Source organism: Trachinotus anak, unplaced genomic scaffold (genome assembly GCF_046630095.1).
Source record: "Trachinotus anak isolate AG129_WGS33_773 ecotype Australia unplaced genomic scaffold, CSIRO_AGI_Tana_v1 ptg000008l, whole genome shotgun sequence".
NCBI lineage: Eukaryota > Metazoa > Chordata > Actinopteri > Carangiformes > Carangidae > Trachinotus > Trachinotus anak.
The window spans coordinates 22,654,596-22,673,935 of record NW_027273859.1 but is presented as its reverse complement, the minus strand read 5'-3'; the positions used below and the strand labels follow the sequence as shown (position 1 = coordinate 22,673,935).

The 19,340-nt window shown below is 38.3% G+C and overlaps 2 protein-coding genes across 8 annotated transcripts; one reads left to right on the top strand and one right to left on the bottom strand.

Moving 5' to 3' along the window:
* On the top strand, nt 1–7,755 carry LOC139624467 (protein FAM47E). 3 transcript variants are annotated; one of them, XM_071483603.1, is made up of 7 exons: nt 1–1,220; nt 2,170–2,251; nt 4,113–4,252; nt 4,351–4,458; nt 4,627–4,793; nt 4,931–5,090; nt 5,206–7,755. In XM_071483603.1, exons 3-7 carry the CDS (start codon nt 4,208–4,210, stop codon nt 5,296–5,298), a joined length of 573 nt encoding a protein of 190 aa, XP_071339704.1. In that variant the 5' UTR covers nt 1–1,220; nt 2,170–2,251; nt 4,113–4,207; the 3' UTR covers nt 5,299–7,755. The 3 variants fall into 3 exon arrangements, with proteins under 3 accessions (XP_071339704.1, XP_071339702.1, XP_071339701.1); XM_071483601.1 differs by having other exon boundaries at nt 2,170–2,315; XM_071483600.1 differs by lacking the exon at nt 2,170–2,251 and having other exon boundaries at nt 9–1,220; nt 4,113–4,458.
* On the bottom strand, nt 6,821–19,157 carry LOC139624461 (coiled-coil domain-containing protein 158-like). 5 transcript variants are annotated; one of them, XM_071483586.1, is made up of 24 exons: nt 19,024–19,157; nt 18,769–18,907; nt 18,635–18,692; nt 17,430–17,566; nt 16,885–17,072; nt 16,677–16,786; nt 16,275–16,596; nt 16,117–16,169; nt 15,481–15,591; nt 15,257–15,338; nt 14,860–14,979; nt 13,680–13,928; nt 13,314–13,541; nt 12,957–13,125; nt 11,683–11,835; nt 11,218–11,330; nt 10,622–10,780; nt 9,857–9,949; nt 9,501–9,623; nt 8,940–9,109; nt 8,549–8,611; nt 8,274–8,338; nt 7,582–7,761; nt 6,893–7,009 (listed from the first exon to the last, which is right to left on the bottom strand). In XM_071483586.1, the coding sequence occupies exons 2-23, from the start codon at nt 18,896–18,898 to the stop codon at nt 7,628–7,630; spliced, it is 3,030 nt and encodes a 1,009-aa protein (XP_071339687.1). In that variant the 5' UTR covers nt 18,899–18,907; nt 19,024–19,157; the 3' UTR covers nt 6,893–7,009; nt 7,582–7,627. The 5 variants fall into 5 exon arrangements, with proteins under 5 accessions (XP_071339691.1, XP_071339687.1, XP_071339689.1 ...); XM_071483590.1 differs by having other exon boundaries at nt 6,821–7,009; nt 7,582–7,743; nt 13,680–13,895; nt 18,769–19,032; XM_071483588.1 differs by having other exon boundaries at nt 7,582–7,743; nt 18,769–19,032.
* Nucleotides 19,158–19,340: the final 183 nt, after the last annotated feature.

Genomic DNA, 19,340 nt, shown 5'->3' with positions numbered 1-19,340 from the left:
ATAATACTTTTGAGAGCGGGACCTTTACTCTTTTATACTTTAATTGTGGTACTGCTACTTTTAGGTAAACGATCTGAGTGCATCTTCATCTCCTGAAATTCACAAGTATTTAAGTACTATCTTGAGAAACAAACTATTAGTATTGAATGTAATACAAGTGATGGTTGCACTGGATTTGGTTCAGGATAAACTAATCTGACAAATTATCTAAAAAGGAGAGCCCCCTAGTGCTCATATATATTGCACAATAGGCTTGACATGAGGATTGTGACTCATCTTCATGACTATAATATTTATAAATGTGCGTCTGGTTTGTGCACTTATACTGTAAGGTAAGAGAAAAAGGCAAATGGGTCAGTGTTCTTGTATACCATAGTAACTGTCACTCAAACAACACAACAGCTGTAATCACATAGTTAAACACCCTATAAATGGACCGCGAATGTGAGTATACTATATCTATACTCCACATAAAGCCCACACATGGACACAATAATATTAATGTAAAATGAAACATCTATTTTAGGTCGTGTTCCTTTAACTAGCTGTGTTATTGCTTCACCAGTACTGGCCAATTGTGGAAGAAGTACTTCCAAGATGTTTAAGTTATGTAAAAGTACCAATAATGCAATGTAAAAATACTTGACTACAAGTAAGAGTCCTGCAGTCAACATACTACCTAAGTAAAAGTACAATAGATCAGCAAAATGTACTTTAAGTATCAAAAGTAAAAGTACTTGCCTGTGAGTGATATATTATGATATATCATATTATCATTATTGATTTTGAGTGAAATATTAGCTCCTCTGAACAGTTACTGAATGTGAAACCAGCCAAAACACACTGAGGTAACAGGCACAAATTAGATATATTACATTACATCTAAGTTTAACTACAGTAGCCTACTTGACTAAATGTAATGTGTAATTTAAAGACGGTGTTCAATTGATATATAAATCGACCGTTTACCGACATTTAGTTTCTCACGCGAGGCCCATTAGCCGTTAGTCCATCGCCGTTGCCGTGGTTACCAAGCAACAAACTACGCTTGGCAATGTCGTAAACCGGATTTCGGATTTTATTTAGCGGCGTAAATGTTCCGTTATCGATCGAAAGAGGGACAGTTTGTTTTCTGTAACGTTGTACAAAACTGATCAATTTGATAAATAATACCAATAAGGAACCATGGAGACAAAAAACACGCAGCCCATTTTCCCTTGGTAAGTTACAAGTGACGTCGTTCTTTTGGGGTTAATTATTAGAGGACACTAACAGTCGTCTAGGTCTTTATTTTAGCCAAGCAAACGAGCTAGGGTTGTTTATTTTTAATGAAAACAAACAAAAAAACACTAGTGAGAGAAGTTTTCAGATTGAGTAAAAACAGAAAAATACTACAATGTCAAAATACTCCATTATAAGTAGAAGTCCTGCATTCAAAACTAAATTTTGAAGTGTAAAAAGTTATCAGCAGTACTCATTATGCTAACTGTAACTTAATAGGCTAAATTTAACCTTTTCTGTACTTAAGTACAATTTTGAGGTACTTGCCTACAGTTCTTGAGTACTTCAGTTATATGCCACTTTACATTTATATTCCATTACATTACAGAGAGAAATAGTGTACAGTGTACTCCAGTAGATTTGTCTGATAGTTATAGTTACTTTAGACATTAAGATTGTTTATATGAGAAGCATATAAATATAATGTATTAATATAGATTGAAGCATCAAAGTCTGCATAAAGTTCCTCAGTTGTGACATTAAAATACTGCATGAGTGGTTAGGGTTAGTATAGTTACTTTTAATATAATAAAAGTTACAAGTACCCTTTTCCACCATTGATTGTATTATTAGCAATGTCTTAATGTAAGCATTCATTTTAACACATTTTAACTCCTTTTTTTTTTACTTATACTATTGCATCCTGTTATATACATTGATTATATATGTTAAGTTATTACTGAATCTATCGCCTTACTACAGCTGTCAGATTAATAAGTGGAGTAAAAACCAAACTCTATGAAAGGTTGTAGAGTCAAAGTATAATGTAACATACAAATCTGACATTCAAGGACAGTATGTATCTAAAAAAATGTATTTTAGTAAAGTCTTGTGTCTTTCACCTTAGCATTTACAGTATTGATATATGATTTCTTTCAACCTCTACAGCTATTCTCTTTGCTGACCTGAACTGAACCAGTCTAAGTGTCTAAGGGAAATGGGAGAGGCAGGAATAGACAAGACAAACACCGTATGTCATTGTAGTCATGTACAGACTGCTATTTGGTCACTGAGCTGCTTCATTTAGACCTACGGTATGTGTGTATGTGTTGAGAAGAGGGGATGAAACTGGACCCTCCCCTACTTTGGTTAAAGATTGAAATACCCCTCAGAGAGCCAAATTTGTCAGTTGGTTGCTGAGCAAACAATAACAAAAGTAACTCCTTAAACATAGTACAGAACAAGAGAAATATGCTATTGCCACCAAGCCATAGGACTGTAATTAATAATTATTTTAATAAATATATTCTCTTATTACTTTAATTAGAGAATATTTGGCATCATTTCATTGTATTTAATTGAAAAATGATTATTGAGTTATAAAGCAGTCGCCCATTATTTTTCTGTCACTTGACTAATTAGCTAATTGTTTCAGCTCTTTAGGCAAATATTATTCAACCCCATGAACTTTATTTTACACACTGGTGAGATCAAAAGAACTGAGGGAATTGGGAATTGTTGGAGGTATGTGTTAAATCATTTGAAGAAACTAATTGTGAGTTTGTGGTGTCAGTTAAATTTGATTTAAAATACTTTATTTGTGCCTCAAGGGGCAATTTGAGGCAAGGCAGTGGGGAAACAATGGTACCCACAATTAAAAAATGTTAGAAATAGAGTTGACATACACAAAGATTAATGGTAATGGTCATTCCATAGCTGGCCAACAACATCCACCACTACAGAACGATATGTAAAAAAAAAAAAAAGCAAGTACATTTATCAGTCTATACACAAGGCAAACTGACCACTTCTTTTACTTCCGTGGCTGATCACATGTCTAATGGCACAGAGGCCATCTAAAACACATTCCTGATGGCATTAACTCCAAGTATTCATAGAGGACATGTGGGGTCGTTGATAATCTTATATGCCTTTTTGAGAACTTGTTCATCTTGGGTACAACAGATTTTAATGATATTATACAACAACAAAAAAGTCTTCCCAACTTAACAAAACTTGTATATATATATATATATATATATATATATATATATATATATATATATTAACCTAACCCAATAAGAAAGACACAAGAGAAGAGATGACAGATCAGAGTGGCCTGAATAATTATCAGGCCTTGAATAGAGAATATAAAGTTTCTTATCATCTTCTTTTCTGCGAACGTGTCGCAGTGAATGATCTTTATTAAGTACCAGCTAAGTGTCCAACTGGCAAAACATAAATGCAGATATAGAGACAACTCAGAGAGCAGTGAGCCTTGAGAAACCAAGATGCATTTCCTGCTCAAACATGAAAAAAGTGCACTAAAAGTCTGCTCACACTAAAATTGAAAGTGCAAGTTTTCCACTTCAACATTTCAAAATCTTTTGAGTCGAAGAGGAGAAATACCTCCTTCCGCAACCAGATAAACCTGAATGACGAAACTTTTTGTTTGACTTTAACTGAATCTACATAAGGTAGATTAGTTTATGCACACCATGAAAACACACTGCTGGGATAACTGTTCGGTCTAGTTTAAGTTGTTCTGTTTGCAGGTTTTATATTGTATTTGTATGTTAAACTGTAATTGTTGATGCATATTGTATATTGTGGAACACAGTCTTTGTGACTGATGGAAATACAATATTCTAACGGAGACTATAACTGTGGTGCTCAGCAGCAACGACACAGTGACTTTATTGCCTGCTATTCTGTGTCTGGTACAGTACTCCCAAGGCAAGGCTATAATAAATAGTTTCTACTGCAGTTTGCTTATAAAGTGTCCTTGTTTATCATTATCCTTAAACTGTACTGTATCACAAAGCTCAAGTCACATTCAAACATCTGCTTTATAAGATTAGTGAAACACTTATTTTTCTGTTAATCTGCAGGTACAAGGAGAGGTTGCAGACCAAGTATCTTAAAGCCCCAACAAACAAGATTTCCTTTGGCAATATTTGTTGGCGTTCTGTAAATGTGAGCCTCGATGACTTCAGCGATGGCTCTTCAGCCGTATTTGGGGCCCGGAGAGGTGTGTCGTCGGTTATTTTCCATGGCACGCCAAACCAAAGTTCCACTCAAAAGCCTAGGAAGTGCATCTCTAAAGAGCATGCTTGCTTCTCAAAGCAGATGATCCGAAAGCAGATTCGTAGAGAATATGTGGCTGCTGTGGAGCAAAATCTCAAACAACATCCTCTATCTATGTACCTGCACTATAAGGATCACGTGACCGCAGAGGTAAGTGGAGGTGACAGCAGTCTGGATCCCCAAGCTGTTATGTGCCAGAACAATGAGGCCGGTATTAAAAGTTGAGAGTAGACAGATGAGCGAATGAGATCTGAATGAGGCAGAATATGTTTATCCCCTGGTAAAATATATTTACATGGCCTTATCTTTTCTCTCCAGTTATTTGATAAGGTGGTATCCGTTTTGGATCCAGACATGTGCATGAATAGCGCCTCTTCACTTCCTACGCCTACAGCAGTCCATGCCAAGGAGGAAGAGGAAAACTGTACAGAGCCAAGTAAGGAAGATGTGAACAGAGCCAAACAAGGAAAGGCTGCCAACAAAATGCAAGTATACCAGAAATTTGATTTGGTATTATTAATATAATCTAAATCACTTTGAGCCATTATTCAATTAGAAAATAAACTAATGAATGCAGGATTCTCTCTTTAATAAGGCTAATTACTTCTACCTCATTCTACAGCAACCCTGATGTCCAAAATCCAAGTCCTGGAAATCCTTATATACTACAAATGCATGGAAATGGTCTCAAGAAAGGCCAGAAAATCAAAGCAAATCAACTGAGCAAGCATGACGACATGAAAACAGCCACCAAAGTTTTCAGCAAATGGTTTGTTTTTCCGGTGAGAGCAAATTTGACACAGTAAAGATAGTGTAAATATCAAATTACTGTTTGTCCAGCAGAACTAACATAATATTAAAATGATGATACAAGGGACCTATGTTTGACTCTTGCAGGATGAAGAGATCGTCAACATTACTGAATCTGCCACATTAGGACATTTTCACAGTGGTCTTCAACACTCTTCATCATCAAACTTCTCCATTTAAGTGGAGAACGCAAACTGTTTCTCAGTTCAAGAATAAAATCTTGTCACAGCCACAGACACGGAGGACAGTTACATTTCTAAAGCCTTTGAGCCAAATATAGTAAAAATCTTAAACACGGAAAAAGTAATAAAATATCACTTTTGATGGATACTAATGAGAAAAATCCAAGAACACGTACAGCAAAGAGCCTGGTAACTCAATCCCAAAACTTGGGAAAAAAACTGGCACAGATGAACCACTGCAAGACCCAGGAAACATGTTTCAAGTAGCTGGGTTTTTGATTAGATGAGGACTACCACCTGCCACAAATATTCATGCCCCTTTACTATATATTAAACTTGAGGAACAGCTGGTTTGATGGCAAGATGAGGAGGTAAAAAAAATGTACAGAATGTAACCTAAGCTGTCAGGAGTTATGTAATCCACAATCTACTAAGAATGACAAGGGTAAAAGGCATGACTATATATTTAGAAGCAGGCTTCAAGACCAGTGTCTGTGTTCAGAGCATGTGCATATGGGAAATGGTCTTAAAAAAAAAAAGACATACCAAAAAACAGAAGAGAAAAAAAAGAGAAGTGCGTCTGAAATACATCCCATTGTTCTCTTGGTACTACCTGAATTATTTTCTGAAAAGAAACAAAAAACCTGTGAGAGGGGTGGGTCAGTCTGACTACCTAAAGAGGACATGGACATTTAAGTTGTGTGTCAGCAGAGGTTTTACTGTGCTTGATGGGTGCCTAAAATTAACCTAAAGCAACAGTATAGATGCTGTATTAGTGCCATCTGTTTATCCCTATTTATTCTATTTGTAGCATCAGGGTTTCTGCAGTATTCATCAAATTAAATTTAATACATTTAAGATCCTTTTGATACAAAATATAATGTAATTTAATAGCTTTTTCGTGGTCATATGGACAATAAGGCCTAAAATTATTTAGTAAGAATATCAAGTTATTTACATTTGTATTTTGTCTGTCATCCCCAGGTGTATTTAACATTAATTCCTATATAGCTTGTCAATTTAAGTGACCTGGACCTACACTGCAGCACAAAATTGATGCATGGATTAACCAATTTTAAAATAAATACTTAATTTAAGGTTTTGCTTAATTGACACTTGCTCGTTATGAGTAGATGAACTCCCAACTGTAGCTATCCATTATGACAGTGTTTGTGACAGGACCGATGATGCTAAAAAAAAGACCTGAGCAGCCTCCTGCAGCACAATTCACTGTCAATACAATTCCACTTTTAGTTTACAGAGATATTAAATCTCCCAAAAGTCTGTGATACGAAACGAAAACATCTTATAACTTACAGTACTGTTCAAAGTCTTTGTAAGAAAAGAGACTTTGGTCTTATTAAGACATTTTGATACTTTCTAAGGTTTTCTGTTTGAGGGAAATGAATTTAAAGCTTTTCAAAGACTTTCAGAGAGCAAGAGAAACTCTGGCTGCTTGTTGTTCTGTGTCAGAATCAGAATCAGCTTTATCAACAAAGGATAATTACACATAAAAAGAATTTAACTCTTAAGATTTTATTTTATTTATATTTTAGAACATCCCTGACTTGAAGTAACTAATCAAACACATATTTTCTTAATAAAAACACTTTATTTAGACAATAAATTAGGAACATTCACCTAATTGGGGATTTTAATAAAACCTTGACATCCAACTTCATCTGGTGAGCCTTTCAGAAATGAGCTTTCTGTAAGACAAAAAGGTGAAGCAATTAAATTAAATCTGAGGTCGGAGATTACGCAGATTATGATAACATTTGGACATTATTGCATAAATGATGAGGTCTGTGAGCTGCTGAAGTTTCACAGGAAGCCTGTATTGCTGCAATGGACTTAAGTTGCCTCATTACATCCTCCTGACTCCTCAGATTTGGTGTTAAGACATTTCTTGACCTGCCACAGCTGATGAAATAATCAATCTGACATAATGTCTGTCTGATTTATCATCTATTATCGATCAAATGTCAGTATTTTACTTCTGTGTAGATGTTGTCCAGCTTTCTCTTAACACTAATACAGTGTGAAATTGTCGTCTCAGTCTTTGAAACAGACACTGAACTGACACAGTCTCATGAGAAAAACCCCACAGATGACTCAGATCTTCTCTCTTCTCATTATGTTCCATATCTTTAGTCTGCCACAGACTAATCTAACTATTTACTTTAATAACCCTGAGGTTTGTTCAAACACAATCTGTCACACAATGTAAACAGTCCTATGATAAACAGTGTATAAAAGATGTAAAACATCAACAACTTACTGAAATGAGGAACCAGCCTCATCTGCTGTGTCGAGTCGTGTCAGTCTTAGCTGTTTGGGTTTGAGGTCAGGAGAGAGTGGACGGGTGACCTGCGACCCAGTGAGAGGAGCTGGGGGGAGGATGTGTACCTCACTGCAGTCGCTGGACTCGATATAACACAGCCTGGATAAAACATCATCTCTGTTAGGGAATTAAATATTGATATTGAAAAATGTCCACAATATGTTGTATTTATCGAGTATACTTTATGTAAGACTGCAACTGCAGATTATTTTCATTATTGATTAATCTGCTGATGATTTCCTCTATTAGCTGTTTGGTCAATAAAATGCAACAATTTCCTATCACATTTTCCAAAGTCCAAGGTGACGTCTTTCCCACCTAACAATCTCAAATAAAATTTATTTCCAATGACATTAAACTGAAAAAAAACAAACAAAAAACACAGGAAATCCTCCAATTTGAGTGGCTGGAACCAGTGAACAGTTGCCAGTTTTGCTTCGGAAAATGACCTGAATGATTAATCAGTTATTAAAATAGTTGAAGATTATTTTTCTGCTCAATTAATCAACTAGTTGTTGGGGCTCTAATCTCATTTTATATGGTACGTGAAAGGATTAACAAGAAATACATTTTGGAAAACAGCATCTTTTTGACTGCACGAAATTCACAAGCTGGTGATGAAAACTCACTCTCGCTGAAGGATTTGTTGGTTATTTTCCTGTTCAGCTCAGCTGTCGTCAGGACATGTGGCTCGCTGTACACAGTGCATGAACAAATGGACACACATTACATTGCAATTACACAGCCTGCAGCACTTAGCGGTGTCTTCCATGTTATATGAGGGGGTAAAAGGTCACATGGGTAGATGGTGTGACCATCTCGTAGCCTTGAGGCAAGTCATGCTCACAGCATTCAAACAAAAAGATGATACATTGAGCTGTTTAGGTCTGGCCGCTCTCCCTACCTCCCACACGTTTTTCTTCTTAATCTGGAGCCAGTTTTTACTTCTTCGGCCTGGTCGGTACTGCTGCAAGAGCAGGAGAATATGAAAATATAAAGTGAGACATTACACAAGGACATATCTCATTCCATGAGTCCATAACAGATAATGTAAGACACTTAACAGTTATTAAAGTATACAAGGCCAACAGCTGGTCTGTTTTTTTTGGTATATTACAGTAAAACAGTGAAACACAGTGGGGTCAGTGAAACCACTCATGTATGGATCCTTCCTCCTCCTCCACTCCAGCAACTTCCTGCTCACTTAGTAACATCACATGATTTTCAGATGTGAACTAAGCTAGCCTAAGAACGAAGCTAATCCTTGCAGTGTGTGGGAATGGAGCCAGACGTACAATGTGGTCCTGTGCACTCTCTCTGGCGCAGACCTCCTCCTGTGGAAGCAGCTGCCAGCGGCACTGTTATCAGTGTGTGGTCTGTGGTTCTCTGAAATCACTCCTCGCAGCTCTCTGACGAGAGACCTGAGCTCCCGGGCGGGGCTCTCCGGCTGCCTCCCCGACTTCAGCTGCCAAAGGAGGAGAGAGGAGAGAAAGACATGTCAGTGCAGTGCTGTGGTGATGTCGATATTATAAATAATTTGTCTGATTAGCAGGCATTTGAACAGAGAAACCAGGGGATGCAGGACAATCTCATAAATTCTTTTATCATGCTCAATTCAGCAAAAAAACACATAAAATAGTAGTGTGATACTTTAAAACAAAACAAACCCAGCAGTTTTTCACTGCTGTGTTGAAATGATTTACACTCTCCTTACCACAAGAATGTAATGCTACGGTGTGTTTTTGATTTAAAGGCCGAGCAGATGTGCTGAACTTGTGTCTGAGCTGCCGAATAAACAACGATTCACATATGCACTTGATGGGCTGGTGCAAGATATAGGGAGTTTCTGACTGCACCTTGTTCTGAGAGTTGAAGGCATGCTGGGAGGAGGGTGGAGCAGTGATTGCTGACGGAGTCGCAGAGTCAAGGTCTGGTGGAGGTACATTCAGAGCTGTGTGCAGATTTCGACCCTGGAGTTCCTAAAGAAAGGGTGAAACTTTGTGTGTCCAAGGATGTTCACAGCTTTTAAAAAGTAAAGTCTGAGTAAGTCTGACTAGACTGAGACATTACTATCAAACAAGCGAGAGAAGCTTTGCATAAAGCATCTAAACAAGATATGAGTATACTTTTAGATACATAGATTTACTGTGTACAAGGTGGATAAGTTCTATTCCCTGAGACAAAAATACTTTTAGTATGTAATCAACTCTACCTTGAGGTCAAGGGCATGCTGGAGTTTCAGACGATAAAACTCCTGCTCCTGCAGCTGGATGAAATCTTGACAGTCTGCGAAGCTCTCTGTCATCTTTGGGAAGACATAAGAGTATTTGGAACAATAACACAGTGATAGAGACAAACAGAGGCAGAGGCAGGACAGCGCTGATAAGCTTCTTTTAAAACAAAAACTGAATAAATAAAGTCAAATTTTTGTTTAGTTTAGAGGGAGATAATGTTTGGGAAAAAGTGACACCGGCACTTATGAAATGCAATGTTAGTAGAACAAGTTATTGATGATAAAAAGTTAGTAGTAATGTTTGTAATGTTAGTATTTCTGCTGTGAGGCAGTTGCCCATCAGCAAACCCTTTCCTTTAAGAGCATTTCAAACTATACACTTTTTTTTACTAATCATTTTTTGAGCATTTTGTGCTTTTATTAAAAAGCAGGCAGCAGACAGATGACTGACACAGGCGAGAGAGATAGAAACGCAGATGTGAACGCAGTTCAAGGTCTGCACTTGAACCTCAAGGCCACCAGAGGACTATGACCATGTATTTTTTGAAACAGAATATAGTAATAGTATAAATTTAATTTAAAATTAGTATAAATTCTTATTATCTTATGATTAAAAAGTTTCAATAAACTTTTATATAAAAGGGTGTGTATTGATTTTGTCCATAAACCCAGTGTATCTTTCAGCCTTCTCTTAAATCCATAATTTATTTAAAATAAAGGTGAAAAATGGTAAGTGAGTGCCACCTTGCGTAGAATTGCCTCAAGTTGGCCGATTCGGTCCCTTAATTGTTGGTCTTTGGAGCGAAGGGTCTTCAGCTCATTGGCAAGTTGTTTCTTCTCTTCCTTGACAAAGATGAGCTCCTGGAGCTGACGCTGGTTCTCCTGGCTCTGGTAGCGCTTCTCCTGGAAAGTGAGAACAAAAAACATGTAAATGTTAAAATGTAAGTTAAAAATGTATTTCACATTTATTGTTTTGTGGGAATGAGCAAATAATTCTCCGTATAACAAGTTGAAAGGAAAAAAGTATAGTATAACTCCAAAGAAACAAACGGCAACAGCTGCTCTGCTTCGAAAGCACCAGAACAGGCTCTGGTGGTCACTGTTAAATTTTTTTGTTTGTTTTGTTAGTGATTAGAGACAATAGGATCTTCATGATACAAATGGACAACTTGTCACCAGCTGAGATGCCAAGTCCTCTGTCAACACGAGAAAGTTTGTAAAGTAATCGTCCATCAAGGTTTTTTTCAAGTTATAAAAGATTACAAGAACAATAAGATTACTTGACTAACTTGACTGGAGAGAAGCAAGTGAATGATTGACTGGTACATTAACTTTTTCACCTGATACAGCTTCTCCACAGCCTCTTCTAGGTGTTGGATTTTTCCCTGCAGAGAGTCGACCTGCTCTCTTCTGGCAGTGATCTCCGTCTGCATGTCCATGGCTACTTGGAGGCCTGAGGTGGAGACAAATCCACACGACAAAGGGACACAGAGACAGAAAGAGGACAGAAAGAGCAATGTGCACATAAGACATCAACAGCATAAATCACAGGGCTTTAATCTTGGTCAGGCTTTGTACGTGTTAGCTTGTATCTCTCAGACTGAAATGCAGCCGAAGAGGATGAATGATATTTGCAGCTGCACTGGACTACATTAATAATTTTCTGTGCGGGAGTTCTCAGCATTCCTAGATTTCATTATGATCCAAAGTAAATCAGTGTTATCTTTCCACTTTATCACAGATTGGATACAAATCAGTGGAATTTTTTAATTAAGTCTCAGTTCAAATAATGATGCGGATCTAACCATGTCCATCGGCTCCTTCCAGGGTTCTCAGGGTGCTCCTGACCTGGTCCAGCTCGTCATGGGCGTTCCTGAGCTGACTCTGGAGCCTCAGCACCACGCCCTCCTGCTCCTCGTTCTTACAGCTGTGGAGCCGCTGCAGTTCCTTGTGCTCCTCTGAAATCATGCCCACACAAACACATGTTTTACATCCATAGTGAGACATACGCTCGAGCAACTAAGTAAACCCAGGCAACAATGGAAGGGCTTGGTTGAGAATGTAAACATACCGAACTCGGCTCTTTGTTTTTCTAACACAGCAGGACAAGAAGATCATTTGATTTGGCAAAAAACTGTGAGAGCTGAACTCTTTCTAGAAACAGCATTGCAGGGAGCTGGAATTCCTGCTGAATGAAAGGCCCTGGTTACACTAATCTGCTGTTCAGAGGAAACGAAAGTCCTGAAGACCAGGGCGGTTGCTTGACTTTATACAATATGGTGAAAGTCAATATGGAATACTATATTGCATGGTAATTAATAAGCACATGAGTATTTTATAATATAGGGAAGAAAATGAATTCATTTCATTCTAATCTCCTTTATATCATGGTGTGAAACAAACTGAAAACTCGACTATACTATGACTAATAGGATTTTACATGATCACACATTTTTGTGATAAATTTATTAACAGTATTGGTTATTTGAAATATGTTTTAAGGGTTAAACAAATAATACCTGAAGATGTGCTTTACACTTACTGAATCATTACTATTTAATCTTATAGAAAAATTCCTTTGATTTGAAACCATGTTTTCAGGGGCTTTAAAAGTTCACACATTCCGATTTGATTAGAACTGAGGATGAGTGTGAAGATGAACTCAAGATGGAGCTTTAATTGAATATATTTTCGACAACGTTTTCGTGTTTTCTGAATATGTCAACACTCTGAATATTTTTCCAAAGCAGTGGTATAGGAGGAGAAAAATAAAGCTTCATACTTTAAGTTGGTTACAGATTATATATTATTAATTCAAAACATACATAGTGTTAACTGACTTGGACTGGTGCATAACTGTATACACATGTATATCAGAATGTGTGGTTTGTTGTCCACATTAATGCGTCTGAATAATCCCATGAGGTCATACAAATGACCAGACATGAATATAAAACGATGTATTCATTATTATAATGAAGAAAATAAAGTTCAGTTTGTTTTCCTAACCATAGTGTGGGTTACATGATGAATATTGGTCTCCTATGTGATGATACATATTCGCTAAAGCTCAACTCACTAGTGAGGGTGAGTAACTGCGTGCCCTGGATCTCCAGCTGGTTGGTGAGCTGCTGTTTCTCCAGAGTTTCTTCCTGAACACGCTGACTTTGTTCAGCCACAGACGCCTGTAGCTGCCGTCTCTGGTGCTCTGCAGTAGCCAGGTCTGACTTGCTCTGGTCTAACTCAGCCTGATCAGCAAAGGGCACAAGAGGGAGGAAGAAAGAAAGATTAAAAAAAAAAAAAAAGTGAAGCTATGATGTAGAAAAGTATGGTGGGTATGGATATCAATGGGAAGAACAGAAAATATAACGTCAAGGAATTGATAAGAGAAAGTTTCCATAGGAATCTAGTCTGCCATCATATTTTTGTTCCTGACCCCGAGCTGCTGAATCTCCAGCTTGTGCTGGTTTAGCCGGTTGCTGAGGAGGCTGTTCTCCTGGTGAAGGTTTTCAATGGTGCGGCTGTGCATCTGGACACTTCCCTCCATCTGCAACCTCAGCATAGCTATCAGCTTCTCTCTGTCATCCAGCTTCAGCCTCAGTGTCTCTCCTTCTACATGCAGCCTCTGGCACCGGTTTTGAGCTTCTTCCAACCAAGACAGACGCTGGAGAGATTAGTTTAGCTTAATTTCAATGAGCTATCAAAACAGGCAGGTAATAATCTAAATAATATATATCCAATAATAATCTAAATGGTATGTTTCAGAAACTCGTGACTTATACAGAAATGTATGATCTCTTACCTGCTGGGCTTCCTGCTGCCTCAGCTGGAGTTCCTTGTCTTTCTCCCGCAGGAGTTCCTGGGAGTTCCTCCCCTCCTGGGCCCTCTGATCCAGCAGGGCCTGTAGGCAATTTTTCTCCTTCCCACTTCTGCGAAGCTGCTCCCTGGCCTCCTCCAGCCGTCCTCGCAGGGCCTTTACCTCCACCTGGAGCTCACACTGCTGCTGCTCATTGCACCTCTGGAGGATAAAGCAGGAGGCGCAGTGGGCTGACTGTATTTAAAAGAATAAAAAAATAATAATAATCTTTTGACAGTGTTTAGAAACATGATCTCAATGATTGGTGAGTGTCTTGACATTTTATCTTGTGTTGCTCTTGAAAGGTTGACTCACAAAGCATGCCCTGCTTTTAAAGAAACCCTTCTGAGCAGTTACACCTGAGTCTACGTGGTCACATAGAGACAGAGGCAGTGTAGTAATTCACATGTTAACTTGTGACCAAAATGAACATGCTCTTTGGACTTTAGAACAAGAATATCACACGCTTAGATTTTACATGGACTCGTCAACAAGTAACTACAGCAACTCATTTCCTCCATTAGGTTTCTGTGTCTTTACTGGAAATGTGTTGAGATCCGTTTTCCTACAGTGCCAACAAGGTGCTGTATTTGTTCATTACTTTTACCTGCTCATATGGCCTCAGAGAAAGAATGAAGCAAACCTCAACATAGCCACGTTCAGGACCTGCCCTTAAACCCCCTTCTTTTAATGTTGTCACTTAAGAAAACCCTGAGGATCAAATGGGTTCATTTGTTAAGAGAAAGAATGTCATTTACTTTAATCACCCTAAGTAAGTCACAAAATTGCTGCCCCATGCTACACATGCCCCTACTGACAATAAATGTACTGTGGACATTATTAGGACAGGCACAATGGTCTCAGTCAGTAAACGCCTGCCAGCAAAGCACACCCCCTAACCAGAGCCTCCATTTTTCACAAGCAGATTACACACCTCCAGCTCTCTGTCACTTCATCATAATTAGGCTACAAGGAACTTAAGTATCATTCGAATTACATCCTGACACATCAGTTTCCACTGTTAACTGTGTTCTTTAATGTAAACATGCATCTATGAGGACTTCAGGTATGGTAACAACAGAAAGAGACAAAATGCTGGTTTCATATTCATGGTTTCCCGCAGTACCTTAAGTTGGCCAAGCTGGAACTGAAGCTCCTCTGCCTGTTGTAAAGATCGCTCTTTCTCTCTCTGGACATCCACCAGCTGAGACTGAACCTGAAGGAGCTGCTGCTCCAGACAGCAAACCTATAATGTCACAAATGACATTCACAAACAAAACAAAAAAAAATATTTTAATTTTCAATTTGTCACAGGAAGAATCTGCATTTTCTTCCACCAGAGTCACTTCATCATTACGTTTATAATCATAGTTAGAATTTAACAGCAGCACGCTCTTGGTGAGCTCACAAGGCGGCTGCTGTGTTTGTCTAGTGGATACGGCTGGTTAATATTAACATTTAACCGCCTCAGTATTTTGTTTCTCACATTGTTGCTCATAATATTATAGTAGAGTCTTCCTTACCTTATCTTTATGGCTGGAAAGGGTTGACTCAAGTTCACTGACGTGACACTGGTGCAATGAGGTCTGTCTCTCTGCAAGCTTCCTGGGCATAGAAATTACGTATGTTTTATGAGACACGTGCATGAATTCAGAAATTCACAGTTGTCTGATTTTTTAAGTAAGTAAGCCTTAGACTGCAAAATCCCTTGGGGAAAAAGAAATGGAATGATATGGGAGGCACTTACTTTAGCAGCTCCAACTTGACACTTAAGCTGACACTGCTGTATTTTGATGAGCTCAGTTTGTCGGTCAACAGCGCCATCTCCTGGCCAAGACTTGCAATCAGGTCTCCCATTCTAAGACACAGCAATGTGAAGAGTGCTGAATAATACTGGTATAGTAGGCTGCATACTTTTCTTACACTCTGGGCATTTTTTCAACACCAAAATTTGATATGGAGCAGGTTAAGTATGGCAGCTCTAGTAGCCTAACTGGCAGGCAGATAACCTGCACTATGCCCAATGACTATTTTCTAACCAAAACTAATAATTTAATTAAGCTGTGAGTGCCCATGCTGTTGTTGTCTGTTAACAAAACATCTTATGCCTGCACTTTCACATCCTTTTTTTAAACAACGAACTTGCACTCCAATGCACTCCAGAGTTCAAATTCCTTGTTTTATCCCACCAACGATCCAAAACCGAAATATGTTTGTATTGTTGTCATATGTGACAAAGATAAGCACCAAACCCTCACATTTAGGAAGGGGAAATCTGAGAATATTTAGCTTATATACAGACAAAAGTGACAAAAGTGATTCATCTATTATCAAAATAGATTTCAAATTTTCTGCTTATCATTGCAGCACTACATTAAATTACCTTTGTTTTTGCTTATTTACTCCACTGCATCCTTCACTCCGATGTTCTATTGACTGACATAAAACGAATGAAAAAAATGAAATAAATAAATCAGACATAATAGGAGGAAATATCTAAAGCACACTGAACATGATCCATAACTGACCTCTTGTACTTACCAAAGAAAGTCTCTCCTGTAGCTTGTCTGTCTCATCGTTAAAATCCTCAGTTAGTTTAGCAGCTGGGGACAGCTGTTTTGAACCAGTGGCAGCATTAGCACTTGTGATGGAGCTGTTTCCACATTGTTTCTCCTGGGATAACAGTGAAGAGTATGTCTCCTTCATAATCTGTTCCAGTGTCTCTACTTTCCTGTTAAGCGCCAACGCCTCATCCTCCGTCTCCTGCAGCTTCTGGTCCGCGGCCCTTTTGATGTTTTGGAGCTCCTCCAGCATGCACAGCATCTTTTCCATCTGATCGACATGTTTCCGTGAATCCTTCAGTCTACGAATAAAAAGATCTGTGGGTCAAAAAGATTTTTAAACACTTTCTTGACTGAAGTAAAATTGCGTCAGTGTGTTCACCTGAGGTCAGACAGGACATCCTTCTCCATCTGGACTTTATGCAGCTTAGTCTGCAGGTGTACGATGGCTTTGTCAAAACTGAATGTCTCTTGTTCGGGCTGATCCTGTGTCTGAGAAAATAATACATTATATGGACAAAGTATTACCAATTCAGTATTTCAGACAAAATCAAAATTAGAAGATTCTTAGCTGAAATGCAAGTATGAACCTTGCTGAGCTGCAAGTCAGACAGCTGTTGAAGACAGTCATCTATTGCATTTTCCAACACCTCCTTTTGACAAGAGCTGATTTGCCCTTGAGCCACCTCCTGGTTTAAACTATCCACACTGCAGACCAGAGGTGGAGTCACTGTCTGATGGTGGGTTGGAAGGACGGTGAAACCTCCAGGTGAGTCATCTACCAAAAGAGGACAAGAAGTTTAAAATCTACAGTACCCTGTGTATGTTGTCAAAGTTAGGGGCTGGTTAAACCGTCTTCATTTAACAGTTACACTGGCTGGGCTTTTACTTATCTTGATTCTTTTAAAACTTAAATCATTGTTTCTCCTCTGCACATCTTCATCTTCAGCGAATTAGATTCAACCTTGTCTTGACTGATATGAACCTTCAGCTTTACATGTACCACTTGGGGTGAGTTATGTCATAATGTGGATGTTGTGAAAAGTAAAATAAATCAGCCCTTACTTATTTTTTTTTCCATCTGTCCAACTGCTGCTACATAGAGAACATTTTAGGTGACAGTGCAAGTACTCACTGTGGTTGTAGCAGCTTTGTCCAGGTGAACTATTGATACCATATGTGCAGCAAAACCTCTCCAAGGCTACTTTGGTTGCATTTTCCACCTCTTCCTGAAGTCTTTGAGTTTCCTTGGTTCGCCTGTCAAGCTCCTCACTGTCAAGAAATATAAGGTTATACAGGAAATTTGACTTTACTATCAATTTGTTATTTTGTATGCAGATGTTTTGGATTCTGACATTTTTTTTTAATTTAACATGGTGTTTTATTTTGGACCATGTTGGAAATATAAGTTTATTTTAGGCTCAGAGAGATAAAGTGACCACAAAATGAAATTCTCTAAGACTTATGCCGAGCATGCAGAAAAGAAAGCTTTGTTACATTTTGAACTTAACTTTAGGGCTCACGTAAAGTTTGTAACCAGATCAGCTTTTTATCAACTCAAAAATATAGCAACAGTGAAGCCGTTTCCCACTCTGAGCGATATAGCGAGACAAATGCATGCTTTTATATCAAGCAGTCTATATTATTTCAATTTCAGTGACCACTATTAGGTCGTCCATTCAGTTCAGTGTTGACACATACTGTATTACCAGTAAATTTACAACAACGGATTGTGCTCCTTAAGAGACATCTTTGTGAAGTGTAGTCATCTGGGGCACAACTGATGTACACACTTCTCTTTTTTTCTTGCCATCGTTGAGTTAATTAATAGAGGGCACATTACATATGAAAAGGTTATGGTTATTGCATGCATAAAATTATATATTATGATTTTGTTTGGGTAGACTCTTAAGTCTGTGTTTATCTCCAAAAGTTCATGGATGCACATGTTGAGGAAAAAAGTGTGTTTTAACCTCTTATACAGTGTTTCCTTGCACTTTTTTGTCAACAAGAAAGTAATGTTCTGTTGTCATTTCAAGCCCAAGATCCTATCTTTTTAGCCACGCTTTTGATTAAAATGTTTTATTTTTTATTGTATTTGCGTTTTAAAATTTTCTATTCAACTGATTTATTGGTTTCATAATTATCTTCAGCATTTTGTGTCTAGTGTGCATTAGTCCCAGACTGTACATTTTAACTGTCGTATCATCAGCTATCATCATATTGACTGATTTAAAATGTTATTCCTCGGGTTGGTGTGTTTTGTGGATCCATAAGTAACTCAAATTAAAATAAATATTTCTGCTGAATGACCCTGCATGGCACGAGTAGTTCACTTACCTCAGTTCATCCAGTGTCAGACTGTTGAATCTCAGATGAAGAGAGGAGTCATGAGTCCCTACAAAGTCAAAAAGATGACTTGTACACAGACTATTTCAAAAACAGCAACCTAGCATAAACCTAAATTAACTCACCAGTTGTTCTTGCTTCTGCTTGTGTTCCTATGTTCCCATGCCTCGGTAGAGATTCAAAATGTAAACCGTGAGCGCCATTACTGCTGGAGAGTCCCAAACTCTGGGGCTCAGAGGGCTGAAACCCTGACATCTGTTTTCACTATAGTAACACAGCCATTGATACAAATATTTACCAGCTCGGCTTTTATGAAATAACCACTCTCTAAGCTAACATCAGCCGCTAGCAAGCTGTCGTTAAACGTAAACTTTCATCACCATGGAAACAGCTTCCCGTAGCAAACCCCCTCCTCGCCTCAATCGGTGCATTTTGGCGGTAACAGCTGGATAACATTTTCCGATCGGCTCTATTTGTCGTAAAAAAATAAACGTTACTCGGTTCTATGATATGAAACTGGTGAAAAAAAAAAGAGCAACGACAACGACAAGTTTAAAATAACCCGTCAACACCGGTCAAAACTACCCGCTTTTTGCAACACTTTGTCGTGACGCAACCACGCAAGACAGGGCGTTTCCGGCGGTGCATGATGGTCAATGCAGTCTGGTCAGCAGGTCAGCAGTTGTTTGTTTATTCA